General features: G+C 37.6%; 1 protein-coding gene across 1 annotated transcript in view; it reads right to left on the bottom strand.

Annotated features, from left to right (window-relative positions):
• Nucleotides 1-360: 360 nt before the first annotated feature.
• The window catches only part of LOC127952156 (protein ELFN1-like), a 92,186-nt gene continuing 67,474 nt past the window's right edge, over nt 361-25,072 (bottom strand). Inside the window, exon 3 of the mRNA XM_052550519.1 lies at nt 361-4,907. Coding sequence (XP_052406479.1) covers nt 2,110-4,503 — 2,394 coding nt within the window. The 5' untranslated portion in view covers nt 4,504-4,907 and the 3' untranslated portion in view covers nt 361-2,109. The remainder of the gene's footprint in view (nt 4,908-25,072) is intronic.

The following is a 25,072-nucleotide window of genomic DNA, read 5'->3' on the forward strand; positions in this document are numbered from 1 at the left end:
TCCTGTTTTAGCCCCTCATTTTCACTCGGTAACATTACAAAAAAGGTGTAAAAGTCAGTTTTTGGGCTGATAATTTGACTTGCTATTTTAGCGTGATTAATAAAAACATTAAAATGACACAATACAAAAAATAAATAAATGCAATTAATCATGTCTCTGACCAGGCAATACTCTGAATATGTGTGTTACCAGTCATGAAGATCTTTAAAGTTCATTATGTATTATAATTTCCTCTAGTCAGTAGGTGAATTAATCATATGTGACATAGGGTGAGAATATTTGGTGCATAACATTATATTCTAGTTTGAGGATAAATATAACCAAAAAAAAAAAAAAAAAAAAAACAGGACTCCAGGGAAATGTTATCATAAGGATTGTGACAGTATGGGTGCACCCTTTCCTTTATTTCACAGTACTTCGTCTGAAAGCAGGTAACATAGTTTTAAGAAATACAAAATAACACACATTGTGCTCTTGTTTGTATCTGATGCCCTCCATTCACAGATTTCTCAACATTTCTAAATTGAATGAGTTACAGGAGTGCTACACTATGCATTATAAAAACATGTAGGTTACTTGCTAGATTAAGTATAAACCTGACAGCTGTTGAAGTCTACTGAAATGTACTTTCTTAAAAACAAAAAAACAACAACAACAGATGAAGACTTTTCAAAAACATCAACAATTAAAGAAAAACACAGTTATACAGATATATCCAGAAGTTTAAGGCTGTTGAAAAGAAAAAAAAAGGGAAAAAAAAGAAAGAAAGATATTGGACAACCCAGTTACTTCCTGCATTTCCCTAAATGGCAGATCAGTAGTGATGGCCACAGGGTCCGTGCAGTGGCATTCAACATTTACAAAAGCATTTTTACCCGCCAAACAGTAGAAAAGCCTAAAACAATACCCTTAGGTTTATAAACATTTTTGTTTCTTCTGATTGATTAAATATTGTTGACAGATATGCCAAATGCATGAAACTGAAAAGAAGTATGAATATCAAAACTCAGCATAATGCATGAAAAATGGGAATTATGTGATTGTAAAAACAACAACAACAACAACAAAGGAACTGCAGCTGAAAAGGCTGCTTTATGTATGTGATACATTCATCCATAGGGCTGTTGGCTCGAGATTGGTGGAAACATCTGCAGATAAATGTGTAATGAGCTGCCACCCAAGCACTTTGGTTAATGATCAGATAACCCCTCACTACTATTAGGCATCGTAAGGTCAAAGCAGAAGTGCATGTTTTGTGGAGTGCTTTACTGGTAAACATATCAGACATAACTACTAAATGTGTATTAAAATGCTCTACTTTTTCATTTTGTTCCACTTTGACACTGCAATCATGTATGCAGATGTTTCTAAACCATCCCAAACAAACGGATTCACTTTGTGATTATGATACACAAATATAACATTATATCAGCCTTGGTGTAATATTGTGCGGTCCGATTAGTGTTATGTATTAAAAATTGGCAAAGCAGGGTAGCGTAAACTGTGGCCTAAAAGAAAATATGCCATTTCATTGACCAGTGCAATGTTTATCCATCAGGACGGTAAACATTCATTTAAGGACAGATAATATCACAGGAGCTAACTCCAAAATCCATGGTCTAAACCTGAATCATACACATTATAGATATTTTTCTCCATTTTTAACAGCGAACGTTGCAAATATAGAAACAGTATCTGTACATAGTTCATTTGTATTTAGAACAAACTCAAATATTGGGAGAAAAATGGTCCATAAATTACAGTGGTCCTGCAGAAGAAATAGTAAGATTTCAAAAATTGTCTGTCACTGTTGGATTCTTTTTAGTCTCACAGTACACAACAGCAAATCCACTGTCACAGGACTTGGCCATGCGGTAATCAAATACTAAAAATCCATTTCAACATATATATTTTATATTTGCAATATATTCTTCCTTTGTTGCTTTAAGTAACATATTTTAATTTTGGTACACAAACCTTTTTCCCTAAATTGAAATTCACTGTAGTTTAATATTTATCCATTAGAATGTGATTTCACTAGATTAAGGATTCCTTCTGGTCCTGTTCATTGTGGTTCTTCAAAAAGACACAGACGGACACTTGAGTAGATTAAGATTTTTGTTGGGCTGACACTCCCTTCCAGTAATCTAGAATGTCATGAAGATCTTCATCCTTAGCAAACTGCACTTTTTTCCTCAGAGCATGACCTGCAGCCATGTACTCCTCATTTTTGTGTCGCTTGCGATGGAGTTTAAAGCGCTCCCAGATGCTGTGTGATGGTTTGCTGTAGTACTCAGGACTAGACGAGTAACTGAGATTGTGGTATTGGGGAGAGAGCTGCGAGTAAGCCAAGTCTCTGGCACGAGGCCGTGTCAGGGGCTCCAAAATGGACGTTTTCCGACTATCTGGTTCTTCCAACTCTTCAATCTGGTGGGCGTCGGGGTAGGAGTGCCGATGCTCACTATATTGACGGATCTTCTCCGCCTCTGCCCTTAGTATCGCAGCTGTGGGTGTAATAGCCAAAATAGTCTCCCCTGTGGGTGAAGTTTTCTCAATATACTTTGACTCTGACTTGTAGGGCCCCTCTGAGCGATAAGGCCTTGGACTCCGCAGTGGACCACCAGTTGCTGTACTTGGACGCTTCGGAGAAGCATCTGATGTGTGATGTCTTTGTAAAGAGTGGTGGTAGCTGTCCTTGTAGACAGGTGACAGGAAGCCAGACTTGCTCTGAGGCTGTTCTGAGATCATTACCAGTTGAGGTTCAGCTGTTGAAACAGCACCAGATTTCACCCCTTGGAAGGAGGTGGACTCTGATTTCAGAGCATCTATACAATTGGTAATAATCTGGTTGACCTTGTCTACTTCCTTTGCGATTGTCGATATCTCGGGAACTGAGCCTTGACTGTTGCCAGGCATAGACATCTCACATTCCCTTCGATCTAGGTGCTCCCCAGTTCTCACTTCCATGTAATTTCCTTTGGCCATTTTTGGAGTGTCACTAATGTCTTGAAGTTTGTATTGCTCCATTCCACTGCCGGAAGGTAGATAGGGCATGCGGGTCATGTTCTCCCCAGCCATAATTTGCTTTTGAGACAGCCTTGATATCGTCCTACCCTCTAGCTCACCACCATATTTAAGCTCAATTATGTTCTTCTTTAAGCTTCCTGCCTTTTTGTGCTTTTCATCTTGTTGTCTCTTTTTTCGCAAGCAATAGTACACTATCCCTAAAACAATTACCATACCAAAAAGACATCCTATGATAGTCATTATGTAGTGAGTGGCTGATGATTTACTAGTTTCTGGCTCTTTTCCATTCCTACGCCCTGTGGATAGTGTTAAACAAGTATGATTGAAACGCAACGAGTTTCTTATGGAAGCCACACAGTAGGTGTAATCGGTGTGGGGTTTCAGGTTTTTCAGTTCAATGTCCTCCTTCTGTCGCTTCAGATTCTGTATAACAGTGAAGAAGCTGTTATTGTACAGGACAAGGATGTACATCTTCTTGTAGGGGTAAGGGATCTGAACAGTGATTAATGCATTCGTGTGAGACACTTGCTTTAGTTTCATGATTGGTTTCACATCTAAGTCAATGTACGTGGGACTGATGCTGATTTCCTCTGGCTCAGTCCCTGAGGGACAGTCTTCCAGCCCACATGGTGTAGAGTCTGGAGGGTAAGTGGTGGTCTCAGTAGGCACAGGGATGTACGGAGTCGTGTAGTCCTCCGTGCACACAGTGGACAGCATATGCAGAGCATTCCGGTATGTGGGATTGTTTGGATTCTGACTTAAGAGACTGTAGCCCGAGACTCCTGCAGGAGAATCGCACACCATCCGTTCACTTGTCCTGTTGGGAAAGACAGAGAGCCACTTGACAAACCCCAAGAGCTCACAGGAGCAGTTGAAAGGATTGGTGTAGAGTTCACAGGTGGTCAGCTTTGTCAGGCTGGTGAAGGTGGACCCATCAAGCACCTGGATGCGATTCATAGAAAGGTCGATGTTTTCTATGTTTGGGCACTCCCAGAAGGCATTGGGTGTCACAGTCTCAATCAGGTTGGCCTGGAGGTAGAGGTACTGCAGCTTTCCCAAACCCCTGAGAATCCCTTCAGTTAAGTTACGTAACTTATTAAAACCCAACTGGAGAACCTGCAAGTTGAACTGGGCTGAAAAAGCACCATCCTCAATGTAATTAATCTCATTCTTGGTCATATTCAGGTATGTGAGGTTGGTAAAGCGGCTAAGGGCAGAGTAGTGGATGCTCTTGATCTTGTTCTCATTCAATCGAAGGTCCACTATGGTGCTGTTGATATGCTGAGGGATGGCCTCATAGGGTGGCTGGTTTTGGCTGCAAATTGCCAGCCACACAAAGCCCTTTTCACCTTCTATGAGCCAGCAATCCCCCCTCACTCCACTTATGTGAGTCAGATAGATTATGGCCAAAGACCAGAAGAAGGCACTCTTCACCATACCTCCATTACTAGCTCCTAATGCCCTCCTGGAAGCCATGAGCAATGCCAGTTGGTAGCAGCTTGGGGTGCCACTTGAGTCTGAACTAGGCTGGATGGAGCCTCACAGTATTTAACAGGGTAATAAACCCTTTCCCTTCAGCCAAGGGATAAAAACTTCCAGTCTCTGGTCCAGAGAATTATTTCACATGAGTTGGGGTGTTCTGCACTAATATGTCAGCCCCTTATTAAACCCGCTGACCATAACTAATACATTTGCAGGTTAAGTCTCCAATGGAGAAGTTTTCACACCAGTGGAGTGCTTGAGCTGGGACTTAGTCTTTCACCAATTCAAAATGGCCTGTGCTTATTTCCCCAGGGTAGAGCATTGTAGATGGCTTTCATCCTCTTGTCTTTTCTTCTCTTCCACCATTTTAGTCTCATTTATAGGCCCAGAGGTACACCCTGGATAAGAAAAGAAAAAAAAGGAAGCATTGACTGATGCTCACAAAGTTTTTAAATTAAAAAAGCAATATTCGAAATACAGTTCAACTTGCGACAGCAGTTATGACATGTTCCATACTATACAAGCAGCATGCTATGTTTGTGTGCAAGCTCAAAGGAATAATTCATATATTTCATTGTATGTATTTCCCTGATGTCTTACTCATATGTCTGTGGACCTGTGAAAGGTAAAAGACTAACTTTGTTATCTGACCATCAATTTTTTTTGTACACAATTTCACTTCCCTTCAGTTTCTGTGACATATTGCTATTATCAGAAACCATTGGCCAATTTCCTCCTGACAGATAAAAGAAAGCAAAAGCGTCCCAGTTCTCCCTCCATTAACTCTGAGACCATCAAAATGAGCAGAAACAATACTTGGTGGGTAAAACGGATCAATTACATTTCGTCCTTTAAAATGTTCAAGTGAAAACTGATTGTAAGACGCTCTGGATAAAAGCGTCTGCAAAATGGCTTAATGTAAATGTACATTTGAAACAACCAGTGGCTCTGGAGACTAGTTTATAAAAATCAAATGCATCCATATTGCAGAGTTTGGAAGATTTGCATTTAATCTTATATACTTGATTTATAGGAAATACTCATTTTGGACCAAAAAAACCTGACCAATTACTAAACACTAAAGTCTTATGCAAGCCTTTTCTTCAGAAGGAAATCAAATGAGAATAGTATTTATTTTAAAGACACTGCCCTCACAAAGAGAAGGTACATTCCCTGAGGTGGCAGAGACAAGAGGGAGCTTCAGTTCACTTCACAGTCATCCTAGGCAGTCTTTGAAACCACATTGAGACAGCTCTAAGCAATGTTGGCTGTATCACAAATCATTTTGTGAGTCAAGAGAGGATGGGAACTGGTTTGAAAGCAAAGGCATTTCTTTCCACTGCCATGGACATAAAGGCACTTGCTGTGTGTGTTTTATGTGTGTGTGCATGTGCATTTGTATTTTGCAATAACCTGAGTGCTATTAATTATTATTTTTTTGCTTTATTACTTTTGCTTTATTACTGTAAAGGAACAATATACTGTCCATTAACTAAAGACCGCTTTGTCCTCTATTGGTATCACCGCAATGTCAAATAATGCATGTTACCTACAATTTCCACCTAATATAAATACAACTATGCTATATTACAACCATAGACTGTGTTAGAAAAGAACTCAACAATGGCAGAACAATATTAAAGTCATTCAGTGTCTCCTTGAAGCTGGTGAAAGCTCCTAAAAGCCTCTTCACTCACTGGAGGAATATTTTAAAAACTTGCACAATATGGAATTCTTTACAGAGATTTCCACTGCACTAAAACTCTTTCTAATTACCCTGTCTGGTTGACCCACTGTAAGCCGTAACTTCAGCAGCTACTTGCCCTGTGAAAGCCACGTTTACATTCAGAGAGGGAGCACACTGATTTTAAGCGAGTCAATTATGCAAGAAGGGCTTTCACTGAAGAGGACAGAAGCATTTCTCAAGTGCATAGATGGACATGGTCCATAAAGCTCTCTATGGAAGGCAGTGGATAAAATATGGTATTTTTATGGGGGAATCTGGGTTTCCCCCAAATGATGCGTTGGTTTTTCAGTGTGTAAGATCACACTACAGTGTACAGCACAAATTACATCTTGTGCATCTTATTAAATTTTTGTTAATCATCGCTCAACTGAATTTTAAGAATTTAGAGGAATCCAAAAATCTGAGTAAACAATGGAAATCTGGGATTTAAAATCCCATTTAAACCAAATAAATAGTTTTAGGAAATAAAAGTTAATGTTAATGAAAAATGACAGAAAGAAGAATAATCAGTAATCAGCATTGTTACATTGACCATGTGACTGTACTGACTGTCAGATGTTCTTCTATTGAAGCTCAAGATCCTCTTTGGATCAGCTCAAATCATGTTGGAAAACATGATCATTAGATTTTACACAAATCTGTGGAGTTCATGCAGCATGATTGCTGCTTCCATGAAAGCAAAATAATGTGATGCCAAATCAGAAGGTCTAACTTGTTGTTATTTAACTTATTTTCTTTTTTTTTCCATTTAGATTTTCAGTTGTTAAAATTCAATTGTTAACACTTCAATTGTTATTCTAATAATATAACATGTAATTCAAAATATGTAATTATTACATTAGGGTTTTCTTTTTTTTTAATTATTTATTTATTTTTTTGCTCATTTATAAAAAGCTAAATAAAAGCATTTTGATTCATTGTCTTAGTCTTTTATAGCACCCTGAATCAGAGTATTGAAGTATAATTTTATTGAAGTATAACTTTACTTCACTGTTTATTTTCTGATATTTTTTTACTTGCACTCCTTACATTTTTTACACAAATATCTGTACTTTCTACTTCTTACATTTTCAGACCAGGCTCATTACATTAGTAAGTTACTCACCTTTTTCAACCTAATGTAATACAGAAAACAAAACCCCACATTGGTCTATTATTTCCCTGCTATCACAGCCACAGATGTAGGCTAGTTGCTGAAGTTACCACGGAGCAAGGCAGAAGGGAGCAAAGAGAATGTCTGATGTTATGGTAGAAAGAGAAGGACGTAGATATGTTAACATTACTGAGAAATTATAGGCGTTTCCAGAGCTGTACAGTGCGACACATCACGCATGCTATGAAAAAATCAGTCTGAACGATTAATAAATTTACCACAGTAGCAGACGTGCAATACAATTTTGCAATGTGTGTGAGTCTGTTTACAAACCTTTTGTCAAAATGGTAAAATTGACAATTTGCAAGATAATTTCTTTAATTAATGTATTTAGTCCAAATTCACTTCAACATCAGATAGGTCTTTGAAATAACTTCCTTTTGTGATCTGACATGGTTTCATATCAGATAATAAAGCAAAAATCATATTATTATAGTATTCTGTTAAGGGATAGAAGTCGATTAACTCTGCATTACAAATACATTATATTCTTATAAAAATACCAGAAATGGTCTGAAGAAGACAGATAAACCACATTTTGTCGCAACTGTATATTTATTGTAAAGATGATTTATCAGGAAAAACACCTTTATCTGCATTTTTTTTTATTCAAAGAAAACAAAATTGTATATTTTATACAAGTGCAAGAATAATACAATACAATTTTGTATAAAATCATAATAAGAAATAAGCACCCTGGGGAAAAATAAATAAATATGGTTGTTCAGCCTGAATACATTAATTAGCTAACAAAATTTAAATTGTGAGTTTTTGTTTTTGTTTTAATGTATTAATATAATGTGTGGTCCAGTTACCAGCATGACACTAAAACAGGTAGTAATGCTTACTCTTTACTTAACTACATGTAATAGCCCATACTTTTTATTTTAACTTGAGAAAAAATTGTAGTCAGTACTTCAACTTTTACCAGTCTTTTTGAACATGAGTATCTGTACTTCTAAGTGAAGAATGTGTTAACTTTTGCTATTTCTGCTCTGAATATATGACAAACACAATATAAATTATATTTTCCCATATCTTGTTGTCAGGGGCGCTGCCAGGAATTTTGGGCCCCATGACAAAAAAAATCTAATTGGGCCCCCTCTGCGAAGCTGTTGTCACCACATCTGTAGGACCTAACTGTCCCATCAAAAGCTTTACATAATTTTAATCAAAGGCTTGCAACTGTCTTGCTGCTTGTAGTTCAATACTACTACTAGCACATGCTGGTGATTTGTAAATGCAAGTCTGCATACAGTATGCAGTTCACTATTTGATGCAAGATTTAAAGCCACCATAAAAATGTCCTTAAAGCAACACTATGTAACATTTTTTACTTTAAAATAATGTTTCCAAAATTGTTTCAGTGGTTCATCAAGTTGTAACAGGGTGAAAGGCCTCCCTGGAATGATGCTAAGACATTAACACAGTGGTAGCTAATTTATATGTAGTTTTCAAATTAAAATAATCATTAATTCTTCTCTCTTTAGACCAAATCAAGCTTATGAGAAATTTGAATCAAGGAATACATTTGAAAAAGTGTGTGTATTTGAGCGCTGAGAACTGATCGCTCTGTATGTGACAACTGAGGGAGTGGAGCGTGCGCACGAGAGAACACTTCTATCAGGGTGATTCCACCTATCCAGCCTTCAGTACCTTTAAGTTAATCTACAACCAATTGTGACTCCCAGGAAAAAAATGGGACGTCTGGTCACCTCATCCCTGCCCCTTTGGGTGCTGAGGCCATTGTTTCAGATCACTAGTTTGCATTTTGGTAGTCTATGATATTTAACTTTTATTGCCAAAATAAGAAAAATCAAAGACATCATTCATTTTATTAGTATTTAAAATATACTCAATGATGTTTTATATAGTGTATCATATAATACAAATTTTTAATTAGTTTTTACTTATTTTTTGGGCCCATTGTCAGTCAGGGGCCCTTGGAATTGTCCTAACTTTTCCCCCCTATACGGCGTCCATGCTTGTTGTTTTTGTTCACAGGAGCTGATAATATCATCACAGCAACTAGTGATTGAGATACAAGAGTTGGACAAGGAAACCAGCAATGTGGTTATTTATAGAAATATGTGTGTACACATAACAAGCATATGTACATGTCCCCCTTGAGACTACAAGCTAGCAAGATTCTCTGTTTGACACTGAAAAATTACATTCATGACATTCAAGTGATTTGTTTTGATAAATATTGTTAGTTTCATCAGACTGAGAAAGACAATTGTCATACTCTGCATGTACAATTAACAATTAGGAAAAAAACTGCTAAAATGTAACATTCAAACTTTAATTTACTTGTGCATATACTCCATAATAATATTTTTTTATACCATTGTAGCAATTTAAATGCAGATCTTGTCAGTCAAATAAAAAAATAATTTGCTGTGAACTAATTTTCAACGACATGCAAATACAACAAATAATATATTGATTTCTAAAGCCACTGTTTGTTTGATTAACAATTTACTTGTCTGCCACAAAAATGCAGTGTCTTAAATTATTTTAATTTATGGGTACTTCTCAGCAAATATTGACATAGGAGACTAATTAATCAGCAAGCATATGATGCAAGGAATTTCATTCCATTTTCTTTTGTTTTATTTTATTGGTGGTTAGCCCTAATTTTTATTTATGTCTCTGAACCGAAGCCAACATAATCATATTCCATTTCTTTTAATTGCCAGTTCCCTGCCACTAAACTGCCACACTGCAATCAATCTAGGCTCCTCATCTGAGTAAAATTCAAATAATTCTAGAATATGTTAGTGGAGAAAATTTCCCATGCAACCCAATTACAAAGAGTTTTTTTGTATATATTGTCCATGGTGTCTACATTCTTGTGTGATAGGCAACCGGGCCAATGTAAAATAGTATATCAACAGTCAATAGGGTGGTGTACTTGGACATTTTCAAAAAACATAAGCCTTTAGCCTCTAGACAGCTCCTATTATTTGCTGAAGCTCAGCGCTTCTACTCTGAGGTGAAAAAAAAAATTGTGTTCACGATAACCATGCCCCCGCCTCGCCTGCTCTCGGCCCATATTTTTCTATGGCGACTGATAGGACAGTGACAGGACAGGCAAGTGACAGGATGATAGACCTCTTCATCATGGGACACTGCTCTTTTGATGGTTTAATCCTCTGCCCGTGCCGCTCCCTGGTTTCAGCTGGCCTGTGCATACAGATATCCTGCTGTCCAGAATGGCAGCTGCTGACACGAGTGCCCCCCTGTTACGGGCAGGTGCAGAGCAGGAAACTCAGCAGGTGGATATATTCTGTGGTGAATGGAGAGCAGAATGACGCTCGAGGTAATGGAGGCTTCAGTACCAATCAATCAGATCCATCAATGACACTTAAAGGTCAGAGGTCAACTTCTCAATCAGATGACCTTTTCTCTATTTGGTTTGTCTTTTTTAGACCTGCGAGCTGGTGTCTATGTTAATATGACTGAAGTCAGACATTTAAAAGATTAGCCCAGGGACAAGACATTTTAGCATAGGATGTACGGTTCCCTTTAAAGTTAGTTAGGATCCGATTTCGATCTCTTCAATCGCAGGGTGTGCCAATGTCCTCTGAAGGATAAAGGCTTAGCTCAGCGTCACCCCTTTGGATTAATTCCTCGGTCGAATGTGCAGGGGAGGTAACAAAGTTTTGAAAGGCACCTTTTTACTGCCCAAAGCTGCCTCCCAGCCTCCTCCACCCTCACTACCCTTGATAGTGGGGCCACTTGAGAGTGAGGAGAGTGGAGGAGAGTGGGATTGCAGTGCTGCAAAACACTGTCACCTGGGGGAATCATGCATGTTTCATGTACTTGGCCTTTGAGCATATGTCAGCTTTCGCTGCTTAGACTAACTTGTAATTAGACAGGCTGCCTCCACCCTGCATATGAAGACCAAACTTGCAATTAAATGAGGGCAAACCTCCGCTTCAGTCTAAAGGTCCAGCGGTACCCAAATTCTCTATGAAAGAGCTGTTTCTTCAGTCTTGGGGTTACACTGGGTGCGGTCTAGCAGTGAGAGATGTGATCCCTGCTCTCAAGCTAAGAGCTCACATTTCAGGGATGAGTTCCTTCCTCACGCTTTTCTGGCCACTTCCTCGTGAGTTCCATGGACCCAGGTAAGTGATATAATCCACTCACTACCCCTTAAAACCTAGAAGTCAAATACATGAATGATAGGTTGTTTATACTTATTGAGATTAAACTATGTCTATGAAAGATTTTTACTGTACTGTGATGAGAGAGTCACAATGCTGAAAAAGGTGTTTTTTGTTTGTTTGTTTACATGATTTGAAACCAGAATAATGAACAAATGTTGTGTTTGTGGACGAAACAGCCGCAGATCAGTAGCGGACTGCAAAGGTGTCCTGTGTGAAAGCACAATGAGTCCGTGCTGCTTCTGCTCCACATACGTAACTCACACAGACTTCATATGCACTGAAAACGAAGCATGTGTGACTTGGAGCAGGATAGCTACTTCAGTTCCCTATGAGCATTTAAAAAACGCAAATATTTTTGTCTGGTTTTCATCTGTTTGATGCAACATATTTCCAGCCGTGCGCTCTCTGTCCGCTAGTGCTTGTCAGTATGTAACGCAAGTGTTTTTTTTTTTGTGTGTGAGTGTGCGGATTGTCTTTTTATTACTCAATGAACCCATGTACTTAGTTTACTTTTTGCAACATCACACACTAGGTGTTTCTGTTTAGACAAGCAGCAAAAATCTGTTTGTTTTGGTGTGTCAGAGTGTGAAGAGCACAAAAAAAAGAAAAATCACCACACAAATTTTACACACCTGATACAAACCATTTCTATTTATCTATATCTGTCTTTAAATTAGGTAAGATTCCAAACTGTTTTTCTTAATTCAGGCGACCTTAAGCATGCAATATCAGAAAGGAATTTCCCAGAGAAAAATTGCAAAGAGTTTAAGTGCATAATATCATCCAAAGATTCAGAGAATCTCCGGGCCCATAGACGGCACTGCATCACATACAGGAATGCTACTGTAATGGAAATCACAACATGGGCTCAGGAATACTTTCAGAAAGCATTGTCGGTGAACAAGATCCACTGTGCCATTCACTGTTACCAGCTAAAACTACATAGGTCAAAAAAGAAGCCTTATCTAAACATGATCCAGAAGTGCAGAAAACTGTTCTGTGGTCAGACAAATCAAAAGTTTAAGTTCTTTTTGGAAAACTGGGAAGCCATGTCATCCGGACTAAAGAGGACAAGGGCAACCCAAGTTGTTATCAGTGCTCAGTTCAGAAGCCTGAATCTCTGGTGGTATGGGGTTGCATGAGTACGTGTGGCATGGGCAGCTTACACATCTGGAAAGGCACAATCAATGCTGAAAGGTATATCCAAGTTCTAGAACAACATATGCTCCCATCCAGACATCATCTCTTTCAGGGAAGATCTTGCATTTTCCAACATGTCAATGCGACACCACATACTGCATCAATTACAACATCATGGCTGTGTAGAAGGAGCCGGGTACTGAAATGGCCAGCCTGCAGTCCAGATCTTTCACCCATATAAATCATTTGGCTCATCATAAAGAGGAAGATGCAACGAAGAAGACCTAAGACAAGAATGGGACAACATTCCTATTCCTAAACTTGAGCAACTTGTCTCCTCAGTCCCCAGACGTTTGCAGACTGTTATAAAAAGGGGAGGGAATGCCACAAAGTGGTAAACATAGCCTTGTACCAACTTTTTAGAGATGTGTTGATGCCATGAAATTTTAAATCAACTTATTTTTCCCTTAAAATTCTACATTTTCTCAGTTTAAACATTTGATATGTCATCTATGTTGCATTCTGAATAAAATATCGAAATTTGAAACTTCCACATCATTGCATTCTGTTTTTATTAACAATTTGTACAGTGGCCCAACTTTTTTGGAATCAGGTTTGTACTATTCACATATTTGAGGTTTCTGAAAGAAGACTTTTTATGCACACCAAGGCATTAATTTGATGAAAAATACAGTGGAACAGCAATATTGTGCATAATATTTTTAAGTTCAAAAGAACAATGTTTATTTGAAATATAAATCTTTTTTTTTTACTTTGTATTTAACTCTTTATGGCACTTTTGATCTATTTAATTTGTTTAGATTTATTTAGATTTTGCTGAATTAAAATGGTAATTTCTTTAAAGTAATAATATAATATCTTATTGACTTTCGAATGATCGTGCAAATAACTTTAATCTGATTTAGGTGCACTGAATATTAGCAACACTGTCATACATATTTTCATATAATATTTTGTCATCTACACAATTACCAAATTAAATGTAATCCTTAAATTAATCCTTTAAATCAATCTTTAAATTCAGATTTGTAAATTATAAAATATGCATGTGCAGTTAGAAAACTTTACTTCTGCCACTAACTGTTTTGTTGACTGTGTCAACTAGTTTTGGATCACATGATTTCAGTTGTCCTTGTTCCATACATGGTAATAGCTGAAGGAAAAATTCTGTCTACAAACTCTCCCAGTGCATCTGTATTACATTCATTTTGTAAAGTAAACTATAAAAGGCAAATTTATTTTTGGAATTACACAAAAGTGAAAATAAAGTGATCCCAGAGGGGACTGCATTCGCAAAGGACAAACAAACTGCGGGCAGCTTAGATGGTCTGAGTCTTCACATACAAGCTTCAATTCATGCCTACCACCCTGAAACTAAGTAAGTGGTAGCCAGAGGCTTATAGAAACTATAAGCGAGTGTGTATTTTTGCATTTAAAATGACAACACAAGTAACAAATATGGTGATATCCACACTTGTTTCTCACCCATATAATCTCAGTTGTGCGGAAACTTTCCACTCACACATTATCTGTCAAAGTAGAGCCTGTAAAAACAGAAATGTATGTTGTACATTATGTTGAGTAATTTACACAAAGTAAACAATGACCCACCGACTAGTAAAAAGTCATAAATGACCCGAAGTGAAGTTTAGATCTGAGAATTAGATGGGTTTTTAAAATAAATTTTACAGCGGTTCAATTTATTTCATAAAAATGAGAGATAAAAGTCAAACAACTGCATTGCCTACAATCAAACGTGTTTGAATAAATCCATTTTTGATCCATTTCAGAAAGCCAGTGCCATCTTGACATCAGGACAGAGTCACAGAGTAGCCAGTGTTAAAATTTGTTTTGTCTGAATCTGAATGAGGCCTGAGGGAGGGTTCATATGGAATTGTTATTCAGTGTTGGCTGGGTTTGTGTTTGGACTTAACAGTGGTTTACCAACAATGCACATTTCTATCCAAAACTAAACATTATGCCAAGCATTACTGCCTCCCTTTCCACAAATTTGAGCCCTCTCATCGTTCTGTTCTACGTTCATCCACACATATTAATGACTCTCGCTCTGCATATGCCATTAGTGCCTGCTGGCAGACTGGGTTACAGAAATTCACTTTGTTTTCAGGGGTGCCTGAGGAAGAGCACAGACATCCATGTGTTGAGAGTGGCTTGGCATGAGCTATTGGATTGATGCGAAATTGGTTGGACTGAAAAACCTGTCAGGATGTGGCCAGAGCCTCTCACGTCAGTAATGGTGCTATGTGGTAACATGATCATAGTTTGGGTTGGAACAGCCATTGATATTGATCCTGAATTTCTCTGAACAGATGCTTCCCATACAAACAGAAAGAATAAGGCAACTGTGGTACAGGGACTGGAATTCGCTTATGGTCCCTAAAGGGATAGTTCACCCAAAAATGAAAACATGGAGCACAATTTAAATAATTTTTACACAAATCATCACACTATATTCTCACATACAGTATTACTTAAACTAATGTGTTTTGGATAAATAATGAGATTCAAGCTCTGTGCCTTTTGCTTACATTTCTAATTTTCTTAAAGAGGAGGTTGATTGCTATTTAACTTTTTTAACGTTAGTGTGTACTATTCCTGTTTGAGTTAGGGTTAGGGTTAGGGTTGTGACATAACAAAACCCTGAAATTTACATAAACATCGCCCCAGGGAACACATGCAAAAAGGGGGTGGGGCCATGCCTTCAAAACTAGGGGTGCAAGAAAACATCTGTTGATATATGAATCATTATTCTGTCTTTTAATGAATCTAATGGATTAATACATTTTCAAAATCAGTGTTCTAAAACAGTGGTTCTTAATACTTTTCTTTGCATCCCCCTGCTCTGCATCTCTCTCTCTTTCTCATTCAGATCATCAGCTCTTCAGCTCCAATAAACTGTGTTCCAATTATATACTTCATGTTTATAGACAGACAGATATTTTTCACATAGCTATGAGAAGCATTAAACATGGATGCGCATGCTGTTGCTGTAATGTATTAAAGTTTAATCAGGATAAAACCATATGTAGTATAAAAGCTAACGTCAGCAGTAGCATTTACAAATCTAAAAGTATGAGACAACAACAAACAAAAAACATACCATTAAGAGCCATGCTTGCACAGGTTCTGCGCGATCCTCTTCACTAATATTCTCTACTTCCCAATCGGGCTCAAAATTGTAAGCAATACAGATGATGTCATTGTTTACAATACAACCGAAGCACATGTCGCTAAGGTAAGGGGTGGGAGGCGAATATAGTGAATATAGCGAATCACAACACATTGGACCAGCTAACCAATCTCATCGCATATTTCTGAGGGAGGGCTTCATAAAACCAGGAAATGAACGGACCTTTACTAAACTTATTCAAAGAATGACGAACTTCTGCTACTTCTCACACTTTTCAAGTATTCAAGTATATTCAAGTATTCATCATTATCCGTTTCAATAATAAGCTACGGAATTCATATTTCTTTTGAAGCAATACTGCTTAGGAAATGCATCAAACTAAAGAAAACCCCATGAGAAAATCTATCACTTAGATGAATCTGATTTCCTGCAATTTCCAAAATCACATTGTCAAAATCACAATCACCAAAACCATCTGTGCATGTGCTGATCTTTAGAGTGAGTGTCAAGAATATGTTTATGAAAATAGCTGGAGTTCTGCATTGATTACTTATAAAATGTGGTCTGACCTTAATTAAATTAAATTATACAAACACTATCTGCCTAAACAAATAAAAAAAATGAAAGCCTTTGGAATGGAGGCATGGTTTACACAAACAAACCTTCCTTGATAAAAGCAGGTTTGCCAGTAACCAGGATTTGTGTACAGAGGTTCACTTACTTTTTTCAGCCTGTCTCGTCAATGATCAGTCAAACTCAAAATAAACTGTTTGTATGTTATGAATTTAGACTGTTTCTCTATAATTGTATGTTCGATAAAGATCATTAATTTTACGGCAAAAAAAAAAAAAAAAAAAAAAAACATTATCAGTATCAATGCAACAATCAAGAAATCTTTAAAGGGTTTACAAACATATTATTGCTATTCTACATATATTATTATTACTATTTTAATTTATTTTATTTTTTTTACATTGTCATTTTTCACTGTAATTTGTGATATCTCCCCCCCCCAAAAAAAAAAAAGACCAGTGGAGGGCTCACTCGGGAATACTGGGATGATCTAAAAGCAATGAAATTCCTCCATGGCTCAGTCTCCAACTGAACATGAAAAAAAGAACAGAGCCAAAATTATAGGCACTTTCCTCTATCTTCAAAAAAAAAAAACAAACAAAAAAAAAAAACTTTACCTACCAAACTCAAATGTCCATGAAATGAATATCAGAAATCCATCAGGGCAAAATGTGAAATGGAATGACTGATGACTTTAATGGGCAAAAGAAATGGACTCCATCCTGCGACCCATTCTCCCAAGTCTGTGACATTTAAAGCAACAAAATGGCAAAGGCCAAGAGTGTATATAACCAAAGCCAGCATGATACAGAGGCTAGACCCGCTTTAGGTAAAGTTCTGGGTAAACCAACAGAGACTGGGCTCATTAATATAACATAGACATGCTGTTTGTCCAGCCTGACTCACTTCAGTTAGACTGATTTTACCACAAAGTGCAGCATTCATTACAGATGAGCTGCATAACTTGTTATGTTACATGGAATATGTTCACAGTGGACACAGATAAAAATAAATAAAAATAAAATAAAAACATGATCTGCATGAGCTATAATTTCCATTCACATTTTGTTTCTCATGTTTTTGCTTGCATTTGGCTCCAAACTCCTTCAAAACATACAGAATCTCTTGCAAACTTTAGTATAAATGCTTCCATTAACAACTCAGGGCATGTGTTGTTATGGAAGACTATACTCCACTCTTAAACAAACTACATAAATAAATGGTAATAGAGTCTGCAGGGATACTTCCTAGCTCCACTTTATCCTCTGCCCATTCCTCATTAATAGCCTGAGTCTCTATAGTCCAGCAGAGGCCATGTGTGCTGTAGACCAGAACAGTCTGGGTCTTCAAGCCAGACGGAGCATCCTCTGGGAGTGCACAGCTGCTTCCTGGTCTGGGTGACATTTCGCTTTGGCGAGCATGCAGAGCAGTGATGACTTTTTCTGTTGTTCTCGATGCACAACCTAATGAGATGGCTATAGATAAACTCAAATGTTTTCACCACACATTAAGCACTTTTGAAATGCTCTTTGTTATGATTTAAAAGAAAACTGTAATTAGGAAAGGGAATAACAAATTTGTTTTTCTTTAATATTTCAATTGTTCCTACTAGACTGCAAAGAAATGAAAGGGAGGGACTTTTGAGCAACTACGCTTTTTCCTGACAAAAGACCACAGGAATCTTGAGTGTGTGAGAGATCTTAATGTGACACACCAGTAGTGTAGCCAGAAAAGAGACTCTGGGTGTGCAAATGAAAATCTGGTTGTGCCACATTTATTGTCAGATTACTGTGCAAAATTATGGGATAGTATTTTTGTCACACTGTTCCATCCAACCATACTCCTAGTGGTAATTTGCAGGTCGTGTCAAAATGCAATTAATTGTTAAATGTAATAATTTTCTTCCAAATACGATAATTTTGAACTTCTGGTACGATACTTGGACATTTCCAATCTGGCAACACTGTTTGTTGATGTAGGGCCCAGGGAGGGAGAAACATCCTCATCAGGTGTAACATTAAGGCCTTGTGTCCTGTTGTTCATCAAGCCAAGGTTTTTTGCTTAAAAAAAATTAAGAAAGGAGATCTGCGACATATTGCTAGCTAGCAATGTGCAATCAAAAATTATCTGTTTATTTCATAGACTGCTGGGTTCACAGTCAGCTGCTGTTTGCTGATTGGTTGGCAGTCCAAATTTCGGCAGATATATTTTAACAAAAATAATTTAAAATGTAAATTACATTTTAACATTTTTAGCATTATTGCACCATATATATGATTCTTATTTCTGTGCCCCTGAGAGTATGATTTAGAATGTTCAGTGACGTCACAGATCTGCCAGATTCATACAGCTTTCGCGCGTTGGCTGACGCTGAGCCAGAGACGGACGCACTCAGCGCTTGTCATTAATCACAATTAATAATATGCAGTGCTTTCAACCACATGATGTTTATTTTAGGTTTCATACATGTAAATATACATAATCACTAGTAAAACAATACATTGGTAGTCTGTAAAATACACCGATGTCTATGGAAGCAGCAAAAACTATCTAATCAAATGTAATTTGCCAACGTGTTTTATTCATATATCAGACATAGCAGAACAATAAAGTGTACTCTATTCTTCATGTATTTCGGGAGAAACTGGGGAATTCAAGTGCTGTACGTTAAATCCGGCTGACAGGACTATAGAGAGCTCATCTCGTTATAGATCAAGATAATTTATAAAGGTTTTTAAACGAAGAATCGGAATATCAGATAGTTGACTTGGTAAGCAAGTTTGTGTATATATTTTAATAAAAAATGAAAAACTAAATAAAATGAATAGCGATACATCTGTTAGTGGCTGCGGTGTGTAACGTGACAATAATGACGCGTCGCCATGGAAACAAGGAGTCAGTTAAAATATTTGTAACTTACGCGCGAAAGGGTTAATTTAATAATTATATATATATATATATATATATATATATATATATATATATATATATATATATATATATATATATATATATATATATATATATATATATATATATATATATATATATATATATATATATATTATATATTCTAAGTAAACAACAATAGCCCAAGTTTAGTAAACATCTACATCTATTTTTAGGTGTGCCAGCTGCCACTCTGGGTGGCACAGGCACACCCTGGCACACCTGTGGATATGCCACTGTGACACACTGTGAAAAGTCTGCAATCAAGTCATAGGATTCAATTTGAACTCAAATATTTCTCATTAGATTCTTCCTAAACCAAATGATCTGAGCCAGTGATATATTGTGTGGTAGATTTACATCTTCAAATGTTTGGGGTTGGAAGATTTTTTAATGCGAAAGAAGTGTCCTCTGCTTACCAGGGCTGCTTTTATTTGATCAAAAATACACTTTTAAATAGATATGTCTAATTGCATAGATGATTATGGTTAAATAAGAGCTCTAGAGTGACTGATAAAAACATTTCTGAACTATGAATTTTAACTTCTAATCATGGAGCCTATTATAAATTCTAAGACCCTGGTCTCATACACTGTGAAATTATTCTTAGATCAAGTAAATAATGATGAAAAACATTTGCCCTGTAAGAAATTCATGACAAATATTTCAGTTCATATTGACTTGACTGCAGACTGAGCAGTTAGTAAACAATTTAAGCTCTTTATACTGTACGCCCACAAAATTATTATTGAAACATCAGAGTAAAGGTTTACCAAAATAACTGAGAACTCATTTGGGTCTCCTTAGCTGTGAAAAAACAACTTCTGAGCAATGATATTATCCTCTGAACTGGACTGTTTTCCAGCACATGCAATGGCTCTAAAATACAAAAAACTGGCAGTGAAAATACCTTGAGAACATCTATAAATCTTCTGGATCTGCATCATAAACTGAATTCTACACATACAAAACTATTCAAAGCAGTACTGGAGAATCCCATGTGAGTAGCAATTGCTGCTGCTTGAAATCCGGTTAGACTGAACGGAGCCGCTATTCTACTGTGCTCTTCTACAGAGCCCTGAGGGTTCAACACTCTGTGATGAGAACATCAGTCTTAGCAAAGTGCAGGTGGTTGGACCTTCACGCCTCATAGAGGACGCAGATACACTGTCTACTGTAACTATCTCACCACCCAGGACCCGTCAGCAGAACTGTCAGACTAAATCACAGCAGCGGTGGGAAACGTTCACAATTTTAAAGGGGTCATGAAATGTCAACATGTTCTTGATATTTACCCATATAAGAGGTTATGCTACAATAAAACATAGTGGAAGTTTCATACCTCAAAGGGTTAATTGATGCTATTTAAATTTCTCCTTTCTCTTTGGAGCGTTACAAGCTCTTGGTGCCTAAAGAAGATCCGTAAAGTTGCAAAAACGAAAGTCTTAAATTTTAAGAGATATTCTTTATAGAAGTTAAGAGTCAAACACACCCTCCTAAAATGCCTCATTCAAACACGCCCTCACATGTCTACATCATGATGTGGATAGATTGGCCTAACGATGCCCAAATGTTCACGCAAAGAAAAAAGGCGTATTTTTTTTCTCGCTATTGCTGCTGGTGCCATGTTGTGGAGAAGCTGTGTGTTTCATTGTGAAAGCGAAACTAATTCCAAAAGAGGACGCAACTAGAAATCAGTGGTTAAGTTGTATTTATAACACTGTTCCAGAACAGTTCATCCCAAATATTCAGATGCAGACATCCCAAGTCTCCCGAAAGTTCCGGGAGTCTTCCGCATATAGAAAACTGAGACCCGCAAATGAGTTAAAATCTCCCGGAATCTAGACCGAGCGAGCAAAAGCGCGCATTCGAAACAGATACTTTGTTTCAAACCGTGTAGCGCGCGCATGGTGGAGAGGGAGAGGGAGCGAGAGACCTTGCGTGTGTGTGCTAATGTGCGTGTGTGCGAAGCGCATGTAAGACAGAGAGCATCATGATTGGCCTGTTTCTGCAAATTAACCAATCAATTGTCAGTGTGGGCGGACTTTTATCTCTTCTCCCGAACAAAATTAATCAGTTATGTCTATCTAGAAACAGGAGCACCATGGCAGAGGGAAAGTGCCACAAAAAAAAAAAAAACAAAAAAATTAAGTATAAGACACATTTTATGGCAGACTACACGAAAGTGTACCCCTGTCTCATAGATGTAAAACATAATGACAGTCTTGCTCAAGCATTGCCCATGGCAGGTTAAATGATTGCAAAAGGAATGTTTGAGGTGAGTTGACAAGTTTCATTTCATCTGCATATTATTCAGGCTAGTTGCCAAGGCTACATGAAAACAACAAACTCTTTAGACCTGTTTAAAGGTGCAATGGAAAATAAATAAAAGCAGTTTACATAAATTGTATAAGCAGATTATATAAATAGTAAAAGTAATCTACATAATTAACGAATAGTTACATAGGCCTATAGCTTACAGAAATAATATTTTATGCTATATCTTTTAGGGACCACAACATGTTAGGGAGGCTAAGCGCAGGGAAGTTCTCCCATTCAGATCTCACGGAGAAGGTGACTACAGCTGAGATGTATTTCCTTCCCTTTTTTGTGTGTGTGTGTGGGGGGTCTTCGGGATACCTCCATGAAATGACTTTTTGCAGGTTGGGATGTCTGCAGATGTGTGTTGCACATTTTATGAAGTAAAATTGTACCAGTAGGGTACAATGCCTAAAATAGTATATAGATCTGAAAATGCATTTAATGAGCCATTTAAGAGCTTGCTCACAATTCCATTGTTATTTCTTTCTAAATTCAAATCCAAATTACAGATCTATATCCTGTTTGCTACCTCAAATTCATTAATACTTAATTGATTTTTGAATTCTGCACAATCTAAACCACAGAACCTCCCCATTGTTGCCCCCACTGCCTCTTTTATCTCTCTCGCTCTGCCCGTCCAATTGCCCAAGAACCTCCTTTCTTCTTGTCATTTCCCTCATATTTTCAGCCCCATCCACCTTTCCTGTAGTCTTCCTTCAGAGGCATTCTGAAGGTGTTTGAACCCCTCTGAGGCCGTCCTGCTATGATGTTCTCCGGCTGCTTATTTGAAGTCATTTCGAATTAATACTGTACGTGTGTAACAGGAAAACATAAAAGAGTTGCACAGAAGGGGCTCAGAGGTGCTGCAACAATTTAGTTGTAATGAAGCCAGCTCTCGTGGGAGAGGAGGACATTTGGCACATCAAACCCTCAAATTACTTTTGAGTGTGAGAGAATTATGAGGAGTTGGGAGTCGTGCTACATTTGTATCAGATGGTATTAAGGTTGTACGTTAATTACTGGAAAAGAACAGGGTGGAATTGAGTGTCAGTGGTCCTGCCCCAGCCAGACCTCTCCGTGTGAAGGGAGCTGGACTTTCTCTTATGACTGTGAAGATACTATTTCAGGTCCGGCTTTCAGGTTTGCCCCAAATAGCTCAGTCAAGAGCATAGACTGCCTTGGGGCTCCGCACACTAATTATCTTTATCTAACATTACCGTGCTGATAAATGAGAGTCATTGTACCGATTCAGGGTACTTCAGATTCATTTGTTTGTGGGACAAAGCCTATTATTTCCTCATGCCCACTGGCGTCGCCTACAAATATAAATTGAAGGTAAAACAGATACCTCTCTCAATATGCTAAACTTAAATGTGACATTGGCATTTCTTCCAATTTTAGTTTCTTTCGCAGGAACTGAATGTTTAGACATGATCGAGCACAGCGTTAGTTCAGTCAGGCCACGGAGGCAAAGGCTGCGACCAGCTGATGCGGTCAGCTGTCAAATCGCTCCAATCACTACCACTCTCCTATTAGACACAGGACATATATACGTGGCACCACTGCTTGGTAAGTATGCTCAACGGCTCGCAACCCTCCCTCCCTCACCATTATTATCATGAGCATATTACTGTGCACCTTCAGATTGACGTCTTCTTTGTTTCAGATCACTAAGGCTTTCAAATTTTATCTGGCATGGACCTCACTGCTGAGAGACACTCATCCTCATAACCAGCCTACAGGATTGACGTCCCACTGCCACATCTAAATGATTATCACTGTTTGCTTTAAAGACATTATTAAGAGTCTTAATTGTCATGTATTTCTAAGCTGATGGTCCCGGGGGGTTAATGTTTATAACTCTTGTATGTTCAAATATTTTGAGAGCAAGAACCCCCATAAGAAACCATACTGCCAAAGATAAATTGTGTTCAATAAACTCAATTAACTTCCCAAAGTGGTTCCTGTCTTAACTGTATTTAACAGTGACTCTCTGGCAGCACATTAATGCTAAAGTGCCTCAAGAACAGATCACTAGATATTGTGTATTTGATGATTTTAAAATGAGCACGTTATGCCAAAAAGATTTTTAAAATTATTATTTTTATTATTATTTTAATATGACCTCTATAATTAGATTTTACGCCAAATTAAGTCTAAAGTATGCTTCTAAATGGGAAACATAAACAAAAATCTATATTTTCAGATCCATCTGATAGATAAACTACAGCCGTGATGTCAAAACCTGTAAAAATACTTTGCTTTACTTTAAGTAAATCAAAGTGTGAAAAAAAAAAAAAACAACTGTGGTGCTATCAAGACACTGCTCTGTTTATGCAAACACCATAATCAGCCCAGCAACAACATCTGCTCAACCAATGGCACCAATTTGGGACAAGACCATCAATTTGACCATCCAATAGTAGACACAGGTTTGTTTGATTAAAAACATACATTATTTTTGTAATAACATTCAGTGATGCTAATGGTGAAGAAAATGCTTTGACTTTAAGCAACACAAGAGTAACAATGATCATTTATGTTCAGGATTCATCCAACACAAGTCCTCATAAACCCTCATAAACCCTTTGAATTCAAATGCTTGAATGCAGCTGAGATTACAAAATATTCAATGTCCCATATTTCCATCCCAGCAGGTAAATTAACTTAAGGATATGACAATAATCAGGTTGTAAAGCACCTGTTTCTCCATAGAAATGGTGTCAGTCTATAACTGGACTAATTTGATTCAGCACATAAAATGTGTGTGATGGACGGAGGAATAAGACCTGCAGGTTTTAATGCAATTTTCCAGACCATCAACTTGTTTGCTCGGTGCTGTGGCCTTTGCGTGGAGCAGCTTCAGGCAGGAGGATGGGAGCTGACTCCTTTCCCACTGCTGACTCAGGATATGGAAGCCTACAGCACTTTATCAGCCAGCTCTGGTCGAGAAAATGTAGGTGGAAAGAAGTTGAGACACAGTTTGATGGGTTAATGTGGCCCTGTGCACCATCCGTTTGCTCTTTCATTTTTGTCTTCCAAAGAACAAGGGCTTGGCCATCAGAAAACACATGGCAAAACAGGGCACAGAAAATGGGACAGTTTAAAGGGACAGTTCACCCAAAATTAAAATCTGTCATCATTTGTTCACCTTCAAGTCGTTTCAAGTCCATATGAATTTCTTCTATGGAAAAAAATAAAAATAACAACATCATACAGATTTAAAACAACATAAGGGTTAGTAAATTATGACATAATATTACATATGGGTGAAATATCCCTTTAAATGTCCTTCTCTCTTCTGACCATTTCAAACAATATCTGGTCTCAGA

This window comes from Carassius gibelio, chromosome A3 (assembly GCF_023724105.1).
Source record: "Carassius gibelio isolate Cgi1373 ecotype wild population from Czech Republic chromosome A3, carGib1.2-hapl.c, whole genome shotgun sequence".
NCBI classification, from domain to species: domain Eukaryota; kingdom Metazoa; phylum Chordata; class Actinopteri; order Cypriniformes; family Cyprinidae; genus Carassius; species Carassius gibelio.